This window comes from Orbicella franksi, chromosome 8 (assembly GCF_964199315.1).
Source record: "Orbicella franksi chromosome 8, jaOrbFran1.1, whole genome shotgun sequence".
Taxonomy (NCBI): domain Eukaryota; kingdom Metazoa; phylum Cnidaria; class Anthozoa; order Scleractinia; family Merulinidae; genus Orbicella; species Orbicella franksi.
Genome location: NC_138152.1, coordinates 27,310,741 through 27,328,437, shown reverse-complemented (window position 1 = coordinate 27,328,437; position 17,697 = coordinate 27,310,741). Strand labels below are relative to the sequence as shown.

The window sequence follows — 17,697 nt, the reverse complement described above, 5'->3', positions numbered from 1 at the left end:
TTCCTTGAAACACTTGACAAGATGCCAACTGGTGATGCCCCCCTACCCCCCCCCCCCCCCCGCGCGCCAAAGCAATCTTACAATAGTGGGCCTACTTTGGATGGATCAGCAGCAACATTGTGCTGGGGGTGGGGTGGGGGAGGTTGACAGAAATTCCATGTGTTGGCTAAAGTGCATATTGTCCCAAGATTTTTGACCAGGATTGTAGGTGTATTCTTATTGGTCAATTCAAATTCAAGCGCAGTACCAGTTTTGAGTTAGAGTCGGAAAAAGCGCGGAGATAACTTGGAACATTAACATTCATGCACTCATACAGCGCATACACACGTACCTTAGGATCACGAACGCCAGTTATGGGAAGACCGACTTTTTCTTCGACTAAGAACGCCATGAGGTTAGCGCAGTAAGAATTGATCATGACGAGAGCGAGACATGAGTAGACATAGGACACGAGCCGTGAACTTGTGCTCAGCGGAGTTCTGACTGGGCCGATATCCTTACCAAACGCCACACCGCCAACATAACTGATGGAATCTGCCAAAACAGTAAGAAACAATGTTAAAAAATGAAGATCGAGTGCTCTTGAAAGTGCTAACCTGGGACCCGCCTTCATTGCGCTCAACCTCATACCCAAAGCCTTTGTTCCCCTTGGCCAGCGGCGGGAAGCGGGCGACTCTGTGAAATTCTCTTTGGAAGGTCAACAATGTCAGAGATCAAACATCGCCCAAAATGGCCAAAGAAACTGGGAGAGCTTTTCACCTACTTATACTAATAACTAAATTAGTACAAACTGAAATGGGAAATGCTCATTCGGTATTACGGCGGCTTTCAATAACACGCGAACTCCGCTTAATCAACGGTTTCATCATCTTAGCGGTAGACTACGAGTAGTTCCACTTTCGCTTAGTCCGTCGTGCCTGACGTAAAGGAAAGCCTCGAAAAGAAAACATAATGGCCGCGCGGGGACTTCGTTTTGTGCGCTTCTCGCCCCCAGGATTTCGCGCGGCCATTTTTTCCTCGAGGGTTTCTTTCACGTCACGCAAGCGAAAGAGGGACTACTCATAGTCTATCTTAGCGGTCCCCTCTGCAAAGAAACGTTTACTTCAACGAGATCAAAAGGTCACATCTGTGTATCAATGAGTTTTCGCCAATATGTCATCAAACATGTTCTCAACCGCTCTCCGATGTCACCAACTACCTCTCCCCCGTCAAAATCATGAGCATTACACTGTAGAGACACGACCGATTTCGATTCCTCAGAGGGGTGATGTCAGTAATTTCTTGTCACGGTACAAGAAGCCAGTTTACCCAGTAATGTGAATCCGTCCTCATCACTGCCCTTGAGCACATGATAGTAGCCTTGAGGGCTTTTCCGGTCCAGACACCATATTACAACAAAGACTATGCAAGCAGTTGCCATTTGACACAACCATAAAACTGTGCTGAAGGGGTGTAGCCAAGAATCTCTATTTATGTCTGAAAGGTTAAGGCACAAAATCAAGGCAAATTAAGGCAAATCATTGTGAAATATGGAAGAAAGGTTAATTTAAGCACTAAAAGCTGCTACGATTTCTCAGAATTGGTAGAAAACGAGAAATTGCTCAGAATGTAAGAAGTTGCTGGAGACGAGAAACGTTGCTCGAAATACGAGAAGTTGCCAAAAAGTTGCCGAGCAACTTGTGGAACTTACCTTACCTTACTTACTTGTGGTACTTACCTTTGTGTCCATCCTCGTTAATCAAGATGCCTAGCTCCAAAAGTAGCGTTGGATGAGCAAATCCCAGCACTTCAGCTCGCCTGCTGTTCATACCCATTTCTAATGAAAGCATGGCCCTACCACTTATCAGCTCTTGCACAATGCCATTCCATTTACCAGCGCTATCATTGTACACTCCGTATTTCCCATCGGGAGTAAAATAGATATACGCTTCGAAGTTAAGGTCTTTTTGGAGAAACGACAAAAAGTCCAGTGAAGCACCGAAGCAACAAAACATCTTTGGTGGAATGTTAGCCGACATATCTTTATGGCTGTTTTCATAACACGCCACAAACCTCCCAAAGCACTCTTCTCCGACACCAGGAGGTATCTTATTGACCAGAGGAGGATAATCGTTCACGGCCACGCGGATAACACGTTTTGGAATTTGAGAAGCGGCTTTTATGAGCGTTCCGTTAGGTGCTGTGAATTTCTCCATAGCAAGGCCAGTGGTTGCACCCATTCCTGCAGGGAACCATTTCTTTACACCATCTCCGTCTCTCTTCAGGTTCCAGATTGTAAAAGCGGGATGCTTGTTCTTGAGCGCAAGAGGATCAAAGAGTATACTTCGCCCCGACAATGATATCTGTGTCAAGTATCTGCACAGTAAAATTATGTAAATATCAGGTTAAATTGCCTGGGAAATTATCTCTTATGCGTTTCTATTCGAATGCTCATTGGTCATGGACAGAGTGAACCATTCCTCGCCTCTCCCACGAAACTAAATATAGGTATTCATGCTATCTTCAAGCTAGGCCTTCAAATACAGCATGTGTTAGCATTTAGCAGAAAATTAACTTTAGCGAAAGCTAAAAGGGATTGGGAGAGAGGAAGACCCGTTTAGAACAAAAGCTGCACGATTTATGGGCACATTGAAGACGATGTCGTTCAAAAACTGATCATGAACAAAGACTTGTACATCTAGAAAAACGAGTGAGAATAAAGAGAGGATCAAAGACTTTTCCCCACATTTTCCGCCATTTCGTCTCAGGTAGTCTCAAGAAACTCTCCTGGACTCTCCATGTCTAAATATAACTTAAGAGGGACTTGGATTCCACCTTGATCTTCTCTTGGTGGAAATATATTTGAAAACAAAGGTTGGAAATTGAGAGACAGATACCTTTTGGAAATGCGCCTTATTCTGTCACGGGTGATTCTTTGTTCACAATCCTCTACATTGAAATTCAGAGAATACTCTTTCAAACTCTCTTCAAAGGAAAGTTGAAACAATGAGACGGCATCGTGAAGAGCATTTTCGTAAATAACGTAGTCGTGATGTTTTTCTGGACGTTTGAGGCTTATCTTTAGCAGTCCCTGTGGAAGTTTCTGACAGTTCTTAAACTGGTGGCTTGTGATTTCTGTTATAATCCACACAGCTTTCTGTTTGCTGAGGCCAAGCTCTTGAACAATCGCAAAGAGCTGCGCATCCTGCCACAACCTGCTGTGCATAACAATAACATCGTTTGTCGTATTACTCACTACATCTTTTAATTCTGTTTCTGTGCCATTTCCAATCGGGTCCTCCGTTAGCCAGACTACCTTAAAAATTTGCCATTTCTCCTGAAAAGCGTAGCTTCGCATACTCTCCACAAATTTGATGCCTTCGTAGTCAGCAGACAGCACTAACGAAATAGTTTTCCATCCATGTTTCTTTATAATTCTCCACACTGAGGTCGCGTAGCGAAACATTGATGGAAATACCACTCTCGTAAAATCACCAGAATGTTCCTAATAAAGGAATAAAATAAAAAAACGGATTAAAAGAAGGCGAAACGGACTTTCAACTGTTTGCCTTACGTTTTCTACTTCGCTTTTTATTTGTAATACCTGACCGGATCAAATGCAGTAAGAAAATTATAATTGGCACATCTTACTTTCTCACTTGAATTCCTTTTACGCTTCGTGTGAAATGTCAGTTTATTGGCTTTTTATTCCTAATTTATTTTTAGTTGAGTTTCGTTTCTACGCCTCTACATCTTTTAATTCTTTTACTGAGATAATTGTTATTTTTATTTGAAAACAAAAATAAAAATGTATGTATAAAAAATGTACGTAGATAAAAGAAAAGCTAAAATCGGAACGTCGGAACAAGACTGAAATCTGAAACAGTTGTGAGACGTATTCATGCCACGATCCTTGTAGTAAACTTACATTTTTTCATAAACTTACTAAGTGGTTGTCTGTATTTCTAAAGTAGAATAAAGGAAAGTGGGACAAGAGAACTGAAACGAATTTAATTAAATGTCATTGAAAGCTACTGATTATTTGGTGAGAAAATTAAAAAATAATTACATAGTTCAATAAATATCTATGAGTGACCTGGCGAAAGTAATTTTGCAGAATTCCGAAAACTGTGCAAATATTGGTGGACAATGGCTTTTAAGGCTTTTTTTCTAGTTAATGTTTTTAGCTGTATTCTTTCTCCCCATTTCGTGGCTCATTCGGTTGCGTTTTTAATGGGGCATATGTTCGCGGATACACCATGCTTAAAGAAAATAATCTTCAAAACCTCAAGTTGGAGCAACAGAGTCGCTTAGCAAAATCGTTTGGGAAGAAACCTTCAAAGTTTAAGGAACATTAAATCTTACTGATAGTAATTTTAAGCTACCAGCATTACAGTTTTCATTGAAAAAGACAAGGAAAATTTTATTAAAAATTCATGATTTTGTATCACAGGAAATTAACGACAAGTTCGATTCACTGATGGCATCGGGCTGAGCGGTCGAAGAAGCATTTTGCCAGCTAGCATTAAAATCAATCTTTTGTTGTTGACTTTTAAACTGTAAGTTGGTAAATTAAAACACTTTTGAGGCGCAAATATCTCTCTATGTTACCTCAGTTCGGAAACCTCCTTGCTCTTGAAATAAACCAACTGTTAAGACGTGTAAACTTTTCAACAGCGATGAAAAAGCTACTGAATCGGGCGTTACGTCGATAAAAATTGCTCCATCTACTGTTGTGGAGTGTTTTTCTAGAAATTCAAGAGTGCTGAATACTCCAACTTGACTGCGATTAATACTGGTTGCGTTGACTTTTACCCATCTAAAGTTGATTACTTCAGATTTCCGTGGGAAAATATCTTGGTGGGACAGCTGGCTTGCTTCTTTTTTGATGCGTTCATCGCAAGTTTCGTCGTAAAACAACAATATTGTCACATTGTAGCTCGCTTGCGAACGATGCAAAGCCAGTAGGGAGATTAACAATGGTGAAGTTTTAAGTTTGAGAAGAAGCAAGACAACCTTTGCCAAAAATAGGGCGACTCCAACCATTCCAAAGTTTTTCTCTCCTATTAAGCCACGGCGACGTGTGTTTTTAGAAAGCTTGTCTTTAAGTCTCGCCGCTCTCTGAAACTTAACACATGTTCTGGAAGAACGTCAATTAAGACGTCGAATTCTATAAATATATCGTTGCATGAATTTTTTTCTTGATTAATCAGGCCACGAGATTAGAACAGAGAAAAGACGACATACACTATCCAATGGCAGGTAATGTTTGTTGGTTACTTCAAAGAGTGTAGACAATAGAAAGCGCCATACATGAAGGAAATAGCACAGTTTGAAAATTTTCGTTCCGTTGCAAAAGACAATATAACTACTAGGGGTACATGTATTTCTCGTGATTATTTAGCACTCGGCTGGACTTGGTTAAATTTAAAGCAATGGAAACCTTTATTTTTAGTATTGATACATCTAAAACTGCATGTACGCTAATCGGTCAAATTGTAAAGTGGATAGAACTCACGCCGTCAATTTATTTTTAACGAAAAGAGTGGAGGACTAACATAAGGGCCGGGGCTGTGTTCATTCTCATAATGAATCTACGACTAAAAAGCATCATATTCGTTACGCCGCAAGCTGAAATGCAGTTTTCTATTAGAGGAGAAGATATCGCTTGATGTGCCTCAGTATTGTGTTGCTCAATAAAACTCACGAACACTCTACCTTATATTAGTTGCTTGTGATCAGGACTTGGGTCATAAATCAACTACAAAAAAAGGTGCAGTTAAGCAACGAGGTTTGAGGTTGTGGAGAAAAGCTGAGTTGTTGTTTAGCGGCTAATTTTTATTGTGTCTCGTCGACAAAGGCAAGCGAGCTTTAAAAGTCGAAGACAGCGTAATAACGAGGATGAAAAAGCGACGCACGCGTAACGAACGAGCGCGGGAAGTACCTCTGTATGACAGCTTGGGGCCTTGATTAAGATGCCACCTCCAGCACATAGAACCCAGAATATCAGTGGCCTTGATCGCCTCTATTGGACACAAACATTTAATCGGCGTCTTTATCATATTCTTCGTCTTCACGATCGAGATTAGTAACAGTGAAAGTGTACCAGCGTTTTAGCTTTGTAGTGTCATTTTAAGGCAAGGCCGTAGGTGTGGTCGTTGCACTACGAGTGGTAAAAGGTCTGTGCGGGGAAAAAAGAGATACCATGACTGAGCTCCTTTATTTTATGAGTCAAATTTTGTTTTCTACGGCACGTCGAAGGCCCACCGGCAGATTCAAGCTGGTAAATCGTTTAACTTCTATTATAAGTAAATGAGTAAGGAAATACATGTCTGTGCGCTTCGACTACAAGAGTTTATTATTAGTATAAATCTTTTAGAGAACATGTGACCCTCAAGATCACATCAAGTTATAATGCCAATTACAGAGGAGAACCAACTTATCATAATAACTTCACGGTTAAGATATCGATTTTTATTGACCAGCTAATTTGGAATTAAATGTAAAGACTGATTGTAATCAGAAATTATAATTAAGCTAATCTGAGTATTGAATTATATTTCACGGTTTTTACGAAGATTCCTTAGAATTTTGATTTACAATTCCCATCAGATCCTGCGTTGCATTCATTTATTTCAAACCAAGTTACTTTTTGTTTATTTTTTTGCTAATAGTATCACTGTGATTTCTTAAAGAAGCTTAAAGATGTAGCTTAAGGTCAATCGCATTTTAGTGGATCCAAAGATTCAATGCGTATGCCTGAGATGGCTTGGTTGTCAAGTTAGCATTATAACCAAAATCATCTTCAGTTTCCCCTTTCCCAAAGAAAGAAGCACCGTCCATTGCTGTTATTCCAATCCCATGATCAGCACCTGAGCAGCTACTTCCTCCTCCACCAATCATCATCACTGATCCATCACCACTCCAGTCACACCAGAAGCCGATGTTGTTGGCCCTTTGGATGTCTCCACTGCACTCAGCCTGTTGAAACCCGTCTGTTGACTTGTACTGACCGCCATATTGAACCGTGCAGCTTCCCAGGCACTGGTCACTGGCCCAAACTGTGCCATTTCTAAAGTTGCCATAACTGGTGATTTTTGATCGGAATGTTTGTCCAGCCAAACAGTTACCTGTGGTCTGTAACAGAGGAGTATGATTGGGGTCATCACTGCGCGTGATCTTAAACTCTCTGCCGCTGACCAACCAAAATGCGGTAGAGATCATGTCAGCATTTATCGACGGACTAGTTGTGTTTCCAAGGGCTTTTTGCTTGAAGTACCAGAAGCGTCCGGATTTAACCATCCACCTTCTTATGTCACTATTTGAGAACCGGGCGATCAGAGTCCATCCTTTACCATCATCTGTCATGTGACAGTACACCTAATACGGAAGAAGCGAATTAAAGCGATGACATTGAAGGCGCGCAGTACGTGTAAATAGAGGTTACGGGTTTTTAAGGTGGCTAGCAACAGTTTCCAGCACTTTGATAGGCATTTCAGCCACTCTTTGTCAATTGATGCTACAATTATGGCATCGACAAACTGCTCAGTCATTGGTGAACATTTTGTTACTACTTTCATGACACAATGGGTTACCATGGAAACACCTAGCAACAGTTACACCTACTAAAAACAAAAATGCATTTGTGGAAGAGAAATGTTATCGTTTTCTGTCATTTTAGACAACAAAGAGAAAGTCGGCTAATTTAGTCCTAAATGTTTTAACACAATTATTCACGTCTCGATAAAACTACAACTCGGTTGGTCAACGTGGGGGTTATTTCAAAAGGTTTAGCTTCCTTGCTGATGTTATCTAAACTCATAAGTAGCAAGAAAGGAAGTAAAATTTATTTAACGATCTAAAAAAGGGTGCTTGTGGTGGTGCTGTTTGGAAGGTGGGAAAAGGGAGGGGAGGGGAAGGGAAGGAGGTGAGGGTAGGGTAGGGTAGGGTAGGGTAGGGTAGGGGAGGGTAGGGGAGGGTAGGGTAGGGTAGGGTAGGGTAGGGTAGGGGAGGGTAGAGGAAGGTAGGGTAGGGTAGGGTAGGGTAGGGTAGGGTAGGGTAGGGTAGGGTAGAGTAGGGTAGGGTAGGGTAGGGTAGGGTAGGGTAGGGTAGGGTAGGGTAGGGTAGAGTTCAACAGACGGCTCACTTTATTTTTAAGGTCAGCACACACGAGGGGAATAGTCCCTGCGACTAGACCCTGCAGGAAGTCGCAGGGACAAGTCTCATGGTGTGAACTGGCCATTTATGCTTCAAAATCTAGTCACAGGGAGCAAAGTTTGGTCCCTGCGACTAGTCCCACGAATTCAAACCAGTTTGAATTTGTGGGAACAAGTCCCTGCGACTTGTTCCTCAGAACGCCTCGTGTGAACTGTTCGTGGGACAAGTCCCTGCGAGCAGTCCCTTCATGTAAACTCTTCAGGGGACTAGCTGCAGCGACTAGTCACAGGGACTGGTCCCCTCGTGTGTTCCGACCTTTAGGCTGCTACAACAATAGACGGCACGCAGCGTTATGGCATTATAACAAGGAAGTAATGATTTCTTAATCTTGCTTACCTTTAATGACAAGCTTCCATTTGTTAACAGATATTCTCCATTTTGTAACATCTGGTTGCCTTTCATTTGGGCCTCGTCGCACGTGGAGGCATCTGAAAGATGAACAAATTAAAGATGTTACAAAGTTGTCAATTAATTCAATACTTTGGCAAATAGCCAAAGCGGTCTTATACGCAATTTGTTTCATTTGTTGACAATTATGTCTTACTCCAAGTTATCTTTAGCACTGGGATATATTTGAAATTGGCATCGCTGTTTTGCTTTTCCAAGGTTTGTTGCGGGAACTTTGTCCCTCTGCCGCCATCTTCGACAAGGTTCGAATTGCCTTCAGCTTAGCTCTTTCTTAAAGCGAGTCTTGGTGTCCATCCTTTCATACGAAAATGAGACTTCATTCACATGCAAAAGTAAACTCATTTTCATATGAAAGTTGTTGACCAGGCCTCGCTTTGATAGAGAGGTTTGGGGTAACTTGGAAATGGGCTACTGTACCATTGAAGATATGACGACTATGCATTTGGGTCAGCGGAAATCCGTCACCAAACCTACGAGTAGATCGTTAAAGGAAGTGATTCAACCCAGTCGATACCATTGACAGCATCTGCCTGTTGCCTTCATATGAGCTTTTACATTTCTTACCGATTTTAATGTCACATTTTGCTCCAGCCCACGGTACCTGGCACAAACATGAAAATGTTTGTTTCATCTCGTCAGCTACACAAACGCCACCATTATGACAGCCGGTTATGAGACATCCCTACAGTTCAAAATAGCAGGCGAAGAGAATATCAAAAGCAATTGAATATCTGTAGCTGTATGCGCAGTAATGCATTACACACGATCGAGACACCGTGTTTTACCACATTTCCAATCAACGAGAAGAGAGCTGAAAATATGACGCGCAGCAGATAATTTTTGACGATTCTCGAGATAAAAACACTGTCTCGAATGTTAAATATCTTTTTTTTTTCTTTTTTTTAAATCGAAGCCTTAATGGGGTTTAAGAGGAGAAAATGTAACAATAATATGGTAAAAAAATCTATGCCAAAACTACCAGAAATCCAGAAACAGCCAAGGACATCATTCTGTTGGTTTAAACTTAATAAATAGACTTGGAGGACTGCAGTTGATCCAGAAAAACAAAATCCAATTTTACCGGAGCACCCTTGCGGCTTGTAAAAAACCTTGAAAAAGCTGGAAAAGGCCATCGGTGGAAAATCCTCCAAAACTTACCAGGCCGTTACGTTGCAGATGAAAAAGGAGTGATTCAAACGAAAAATTCATTGGTATGCTTTTTCTCCTTGTTGCTTAAAACATTAAGAATCGACTACAGTGCTGGCGCATTAGTAAGAAGCTATAATTTGTCAGGTAGTATTTTAGGTTGTGTCGTCGAGCATTGGTACACTGAGGGAGTATTTTCTTTGTTTAGGACTGCTAGAATTAGAATAAGCTATAATTTATACGGACAGAACCGTATTTTACATTAAGCAGGGGAGGTCCCGGGTTTCAACAAGCGTACATTTTAACTCTCGTAGTACTTAAGCGCGCATTCGTGGCACTTTTAGAAAAAAGAAAATGTCATGTTTTATTGGGCCAGTTTGCGACGTGCTTTGAGAACGAAGAGTAAATATTTTACTGAGCTCTTCACGAGAAACACATTTAGAACGAAAAGCGTTTTACTTCGCTGATCTCGAGAAGTCCTTTTGGAACAAGAAATGGCACATTTGAAACACTGTGCTGATATATTTTACTGATCATGAACTATTCACGAGTAACACATTTGGTGCGAAGATTGAAATGTTCAACTTCAACCACATGTGCTTTTCACGAGAGGCACTTTAAAAACAAAGATTGACATACTCTTTACTAGAGGAGGTTGGCAACTGAAAAGACCCAATGAATAATCAAAAGTTTTATTACACTTTTTACGCGAAGCTTTTTCAAGCAAAGAATGACATATTTACTGATCTCTTGACGAATAGGCAACGCTTTTAGAAATAACTGTCAAATTTAACTGAGCTCTTCATAGTAAACTTTTTATCCTAAGCACGAAGCGACCACTAATGGACAAAAGTAATGATAGAGAGCTTGAAGCAAACCATAAATTCAGCAGTCTCGTCTGGATTACACTCTTTTTTTTTTAAATAAGAATATGGTTTTTCCGGCCCACGCTCAAAGTTCTTATATAACTATTCTTTCTGGCGATGTTAGCTTAAAAATCTTCTTGTGAATGTTCTTAGATATTTTTTTTAAAGAAATTCTCATGATTTTGATGGTGTTGAAGTAAGTTTGGAGCCAGGCTGCAGTCAATAAAGCCCCATATGACACACGCAACTTTTTGCAGAAATGTTGTTAGCGTCGAGCATAAGGCTAGTGCCGAGTTTGTTGTTTTTTGGCTAGTTTTGCCGTTTAGAGAAAGGAAGAATTTTATGTGCTTTAGCAAAAACATGTTATTGTATTATGCATTTTTTTAAAGAAATTTTCAACAGGCAAAATTATATTCTTTTTAGAGTCTTAGCCTCCGGTTTCTCTCAAAGTATTCTTAAAATTTCGCAAATTTTCGTCTCGGTATTCTTGTTAGTAATATATCAAACACGAAAGACCGAGTTTGACTACATTTCTAAACACCGAGAAGTGAGTTGAAAATACGACGCGCAGCGGAATATTTTGACGAGCTTCGAGGTATTTAGAAGTGTGGTCAAACACTGTCATGAGTGTTTGATATATCTTCTCAATCGAAACGAAAACTAGGGAGAAATCTTTTCTAATTAAGATCAGATATCCAGACACCGCCACGGTCATGATTTCCTTTGTTTAAACTTGATGATTTACACCTTTTGCTGTTCATTTACAGAAAATAAACATTCATTTGTTTCCAAGTTTCTTTCATTATGATCATTAAACTCTCATTAACACCAGTATGACCTTCATTTGCGCGTAAGGAACGTTCAAGAAAAACATTTACATATGCATTAACATTCAAAATCATCAAAAGAAAAACAATACCTTCATTTGACATTCATTGACTGTAAATGTATTTTCATTTTGGTCGAAAAAAAATTCGTTGTCACGAAACGACAATCATTTACACTTTACGACATTCAGTTTTCAACAAAAGACTTTCAATAACACAATTTGCATGAGAACTAACATTCAATTGCATTATTATGCAACCATATCCATGAAGGTAACAATCTTAAATGCGGTGAGACATACATTACCGTGTTTTCACCTAACGTTAAGAGAAAACAATCGCTCATTAGCGTAATTCTTTTGAACAGAGATATCTCGCCCAATTTTCCTCGAAAATTTGATTATAGAACAAGGGACCATATGTACTTTTTTCAAATCATAATTTCACAATCCTCCCCTTGCAGATATAAATTCGGCCACTTACGAAACTTTTTGCGTACAACTCAGAGGGCGCACTACAGTATTCGTGTGACATACATGTGCATGTAGTGACAGTTCGATTTGTCCAGAAATGCCACGAAGAAATAGAATCGCATTTGAACACTGCGAAAGGATAGTCAGGGCTTTTGAAGATGTCAATGAAGACTATTTACTATTTACTAGTGTGGCAATTGAAGGATAAATCGTTCAGCGAATTTGATATTCTATCTTTCAAAAATAAATGTTATTATGGCTGTAATGTTTGTCTCGCCGCATTAAAGATTGTTACCTTCATGGATATGGTTGCATAGTAATGCAATTGAATGTTAGTTCTCATGCAAATTGTGTTATTGAAAGTCTTTTGTTGAAAACTGAATGTCGTAAAGTGTAAATGATTGTCGTTTCGTGACAACGAATTTTTTTTCGACCAAAATGAAAATACATTTACAGTCAATGAATGTCAAATGAAGGTATTGTTTTTCTTTTGATGATTTTGAATGTTAATGCATATGTAAATGTTTTTCTTGAACGTTCCTTACGCGCAAATGAAGGTCATATTGGTGTTAATGAGAGTTTAATGATCATAATGAAAGAAACTTGGAAACAAATGAATGTTTATTTTCTGTAAATGAACAGCAAAAGGTGTATTATTAATGAGTTTGCGAAGATATATTCGTATAAAGGAAGACAGTGCGAACTTCCTTAATACAACTGGTCAAAAACGTTTGCTAATAATGCCCTACCTTCTGGATCAAAGAAAATGTCACTCCGTCTTTTTCATGAAACTCAGAGTTTTCATCGAGGACTCCGTGCTTGTTCAGTTCGCACGTTCCTCTGTCGTTCTTCTCGGATAACACGTTGAAGTTTGTGGAAGTACACCAGGGATTTCTCAGACAAGAATAACTGCACGATATTGAACTAGGTGACTCAAACTGCTCAACGACGTGGCCTTCAAGCCGCTGATTCTCGTGCGTCGTGAAATACGCCGAGCGAGACCATGTAAGGTCTTCTGCGACCGCGAGATAACAAACATTTATCATTCTTTGAAAAAGGAGAAACGCTAGAAGCCTATGGCCATGCATTGCTTGGTAAGTCGTCTTGGAAAGGGAAGTTGTTCCAAAAACTTCACATTTATAAATGTAATGGTGTTTCTATGGCTACCACCGTCGTGTAGTGTAATAAGAAGACCTGATTGGTTGATTTCTAGATCTGTTAGAGGTCAGGCTGCTAATAAGTTGTCGGTTTGACAGTTACGTTGTCTGTTTGCTTTTTCTGCTGATTGGAAGCAACTTTGCAGCGAAACAATTTCTTAATCCAGGGAACGATAACTCACCAAAATCGCTTCAAATAAGCTGGAAAAGCGAACAGACAACAAGCAATGTACTGTGGAGGTAGCATAAGGTATTTTTATCTTTTTAGTATCCCTAAAAACGATCATAAATATTCCCAGACAGTCTTAGTCGCTCACAGCTGGAGCTTTGGATCCCTGTGTACAGATCGACAGTAAAAGCACAGGGTATTTGTACATTTCGATTCAAAATATGAGCAATTTCTTTTATAAGCCAGATGGCAAATTGTGGTAAAATGTCAGCAACTTTATTAAAACAGATGTCGCGTAGTTGTAAGGGCTAGATAACCGTAAACGAGAGAATTTCAACATTGTTTACATTGTAACTAATTAAACATGCTGACGTTATTACATTCAAAATGAAACAAACCTCGACTGGCAAACAGCAGAGCCAGATTGAAAGGTTGGTAATGTTCTCGTGTAGCGATGCACAATAGCCGATTCAAAACACCATACACTACACTAAAGCGTAAAGGAGGAGCCTCTAAAAGTTTACGCTAAATCTTTCAAGAGTGTCGTTCGTAATCTGTGTTAATCTTCTCCATCCTTAACCAAACTTGTTTCTTTATGGGTGATTTTTATCTCTTTGGTTTTTTTTTTATCTTAGTAGACTACTTTTCTCAGGTTTCTTTCAATTTTAAGCTGATTTTGTACGTGGCCGAAATAACTCAAAACACCGTGACTGAGCTCCTTTGAGGTAACTATCAGTATACCCCAAATGACCATAATTCGTTGACGCCGCATTACGGTCGGATGTTTTACCCAAACCCCAGTAAAGTATACATTTTCTGAAAGCTTAGGAATTGTTAATTACGGGGGTGTATTCATTAAAATAAAAAAACGAATAATTTTGGCTCCTGTTTCTTGCTTTCGATTTTTAAAACGTAAACTCGTAAACAACTTGAAGGAAACCCACGAGACACCGATTAAGTTGAAATGGGTTTATTAATGTTACCGCTTTGAACGGCGAAAGCACCAAGAAAGTAATGCGTAGAAAATGTCAAACATCTTCCACGTCCAGTGCAAGCAACCTTTGTCGCTAGCAGCTAACGCATCAGCCCAATTCTGATCGAATGTTTTTCAAACCTTTTCCCCCGACCTTTTTCTCCGTGGTGCTTTCTTCGAGCTTGCAAATGGCACGAACTTTTGTGTTTCTTCGACGACATATTTAAGGTTAAATCAACAATCTACAAACAGAGAGCACCCAGACCCGGGCACCCAGACCAGCACGTCGACCATACCGAACACAAACGGTTGGTTCATAGACGGCAATTGCAAGTTTGCATATACTTCTTGTGACAACCCGTTGACAGCTATCAATTAGAGATAATTAACGAAAAGAAACGTTTTTCGTTTGTAACTTTGCATAGAATTAATATTTTTTTTCGTAGAATTTTTTTTTAAAATTAAAGACCATAAAAAGATCTATCTGAAAGAGCGAAAAACAATTTCTTTGAAAAATGGTCAATTTTGGGGTACGGTATACTGATACCTTAACAACGACTCCCAAACTAAGAAATTGCAGTCATGTTATTCCCTGAGATCCGGTACGCGAAATAGCTGTTGTGCGTATGTTTTGGAACCATTTTGCTTGCTATAACATAACTTAACCGCGGTATAACAACCCTAACTTAAGCTAAGAGATAACGAACTGCATCTTAACCATAAAATAAGTCATTCCCGAAATTTGGCTTTTGGGATTGGAGGCAATTCCAGGACGATGGCATCAAAATGCAGCAGATTTTAAGCGTAACGCCTGGCTTTCGTGTAAAACCTGCTGTTTAGAAAGGCAAGCTTGACATCAAACTTCTGCTCGTAATTTTTTTTCTGACAGTACTAGACACTTATGTCGTGAATTGTAGGACTGAATTGTCGCAATTTCCGATACCTGTCGTAAATTCAAACATTACTTTTAACATTTCCTAATAAAGCATCTGCACGTATTTCCAAACAATATGTTCCCCCCATTTTGAAATAATTCTGAAACCGAGGGAAACTGTGATAACACAATTGCTTTTTAGCATGTCCTTTTAAAAATTTTCACATTTTGTTTTCTAGAAGTTTTTCTCGGGTTTACATATATTCGCATATTATGTGAATGTTTAAATATATAGATTGAAACTATTTTATGTAAATTTTGGAATATGTGATAATTTAATTTCACTTATATACCGAACGAAAATCTCGCCGATGATCAGCGGCGAGGTAATTCTGTCTGTATAATAAAGCAACCAAAATCTCGCCGATGTTCAGCGGCGAGGTAGTTCTGTCTGTATAATAAAGGAGCCAAAATCTCGCCGATGTTCAGCGGCGAGGTAGTTCTGTCTGTATAATAAAGGAACCAAAGTCTCGCCGATGATCATTTGTGTCAATTTTAGATCAGGTGTATCTCGTGAGTGACATGTATGCAATTTAATTAGGTTAGCTTTGGGCCGTATTTAAATCTTATTTCATAATTTTTAGTGTCAATCTTAGTATGCAATTTAATTAGGCTAGTTTTGGGCCCCACTCAAATTTACAGTTTTATTTCTTAATTTTTTTAGAATGTTTAATATCGGAGAATATTCTTTGTATGGCAATTTAGTTTCCCCCAATTATTCTCCAGTCATGTACTTTTTGTTTTTCATGACAAAGTATTATTAAACTTAAACTTAAACTAACTCAAAAGTGGTCGCGAGTACTATGAATTTACCTGACAATTAAAAATGTAATGAAATTAATTCGGATTGTTAGGACATTTTTAAAACGATTTGTGCATTTTTGTTTACGTCATTACCACTGTGTCTAGGAATGTTTACAAAAGCCTACACTTTACTCTTTGAGGAAACCTGGAGAAAGGACCAAACACAAACAAACCGGTAGAAAGTATTAATAAGCAGTTAATTCCAGAAAAAGGAAACAGTCTCGAACCCTTGCTGGAGAACATATATCGAGAAGACAGAGTGCAGGCAGCCAAAGTTGTAGCAGCAGGAAAGAATGTTTCGCTGTCTTATCGTGACAACTCTGAAGAAGCAAGAGGGAGGCGAAACGATAATCGCAGAAGGAAACGAAGATTTCATGTTCCTAAAGAAGACGGTAGGGAATTCTCCAAAAATTAAAAGTTTTTAGTGATATCAATTGGGATTCAGTCAATTGTCGAGCCTTCTTAAATTCCTCGACCCTAGTATTTTCCTAAAAGATTTTCGAGATGATAATATTGACGGATAATGTGAGACCATGCATTATTGTTATCACATGTGAAGCTCATTCTAGTGGTACGGGTGCGGGACCTGGCCCGCATCTTTGTTCAAGGGCTTTGGGAAATGGCACCTATTACCTTCGAAGTATCGCCTTTCTAGATTTCACCGTAACAATCGGTGTTTTGAACACCATTTGCTTTATACAATTGCTAGCGACGATTATTTTGTTTTCACCCAAGCCTTCCCAACATTCGATGAAAATACTACAGCAGCTTTCAATTCCATTCCCCTCAGTAAGGAAATTTTCAACCTATATTCAAAATAACATGTTAAGCGCCCCTGGCGCAAGGCCTGCGTCCTGTCTACTCAAGGCAGCAGCAATACTCAGATTCTTTGATAATTAAGCTAATGCAGTAGAGGACAAGTTAGGCGCAGTGCTACTATAACTATTATAGATGTAGTCAATGTTTGAAGTCATCCTAAACAATTGAAAGGGTAGAAAACGAACAGGGCTCTACCTAAACTCATTTCCCCGTACTATATATAGTTAACAACTCGTTAAAATCTTTTAGGTCCACCAGATAAAAGGCGCCAGTTGCAACGTGCCTGCAACTACGGAAAGCATGGTAAAAAGAGACAAGGTACAAAATAATTTTGGTCAATGATCTTTGACTGATTCCATTGTTGCAAGCTTATATCATAAAAGAAAAAAGCCCGTTTTTGTTTTCATTTTGATTACAAGAGAAATTAACTATGACTGAAGAGGATGTCATGTAGTGGGAGTCATTCATGTACTTTATTCCACAGGTAATGCCCTTATTGGAGCAAGACTTGAGGTAGAATACAACCGAGTCAATTTGGATGGCTCCACTGAATATCTCGGCTGGATAAAGGGCACCATCGCGGCATGGAACAGATCCAAGGGCTATATAGTTAATTTTGAAGACGGTGACCAGGAATGGCTGCAGTCTGTAGAAGAGAAGGACGTGCGACTGTTTGATTAATAACTGATGGAGTATGCGTACTATTCGCTTAATAAAAAGTTTAATGGAATTGTGCAGTTCTAGAGGCCAAAACCTATGCAAACTTCAGAGATTAAAGATAGAACACTAGATCCATATACCTTCGTTTTTTGATTAAATTAAATCATAAAGGGAAATATCACTTTTTTGGCACTCAAACTGTAAGAACAGCAAGTACTCGAACTACACAGAGAGATTAATTGTTGTGAGATTGGCAAAAGTGGCA

General features: G+C 39.3%; 4 protein-coding genes across 4 annotated transcripts; 1 reads left to right on the top strand and 3 right to left on the bottom strand.

Moving 5' to 3' along the window:
• Positions 1 to 125: 125 nt before the first annotated feature.
• On the bottom strand, positions 126 to 2,772 carry LOC145495282 (glutamate receptor ionotropic, NMDA 1-like). Its single transcript, XM_081474875.1, has 3 exons — positions 1,718 to 2,772; positions 1,309 to 1,476; positions 126 to 534 (listed from the first exon to the last, which is right to left on the bottom strand). Exons 1-3 carry the CDS (start codon positions 2,217 to 2,219, stop codon positions 224 to 226), a joined length of 981 nt encoding a protein of 326 aa, XP_081331001.1. The 5' UTR covers positions 2,220 to 2,772; the 3' UTR covers positions 126 to 223.
• Positions 2,744 to 5,025, bottom strand: LOC145494316 (uncharacterized). The gene is made up of 2 exons (XM_081473758.1): positions 4,591 to 5,025; positions 2,744 to 3,484 (listed from the first exon to the last, which is right to left on the bottom strand). The coding sequence occupies exons 1-2, from the start codon at positions 5,023 to 5,025 to the stop codon at positions 2,744 to 2,746; spliced, it is 1,176 nt and encodes a 391-aa protein (XP_081329884.1).
• Positions 5,026 to 5,729: 704 nt separating this feature from the next.
• On the bottom strand, positions 5,730 to 12,742 carry LOC145495302 (uncharacterized). Its single transcript, XM_081474894.1, has 4 exons — positions 12,666 to 12,742; positions 9,169 to 9,286; positions 8,533 to 8,624; positions 5,730 to 7,359 (listed from the first exon to the last, which is right to left on the bottom strand). The coding sequence occupies exons 2-4, from the start codon at positions 9,233 to 9,235 to the stop codon at positions 6,709 to 6,711; spliced, it is 810 nt and encodes a 269-aa protein (XP_081331020.1). The 5' UTR covers positions 9,236 to 9,286; positions 12,666 to 12,742; the 3' UTR covers positions 5,730 to 6,708.
• Positions 12,743 to 13,488: 746 nt separating this feature from the next.
• On the top strand, positions 13,489 to 17,477 carry LOC145494315 (uncharacterized). The gene is made up of 4 exons (XM_081473756.1): positions 13,489 to 13,501; positions 16,094 to 16,345; positions 17,022 to 17,090; positions 17,257 to 17,477. The coding sequence occupies exons 1-4, from the start codon at positions 13,489 to 13,491 to the stop codon at positions 17,451 to 17,453; spliced, it is 531 nt and encodes a 176-aa protein (XP_081329882.1). The 3' UTR covers positions 17,454 to 17,477.
• The last annotated feature ends 220 nt before the right edge of the window (positions 17,478 to 17,697 follow it).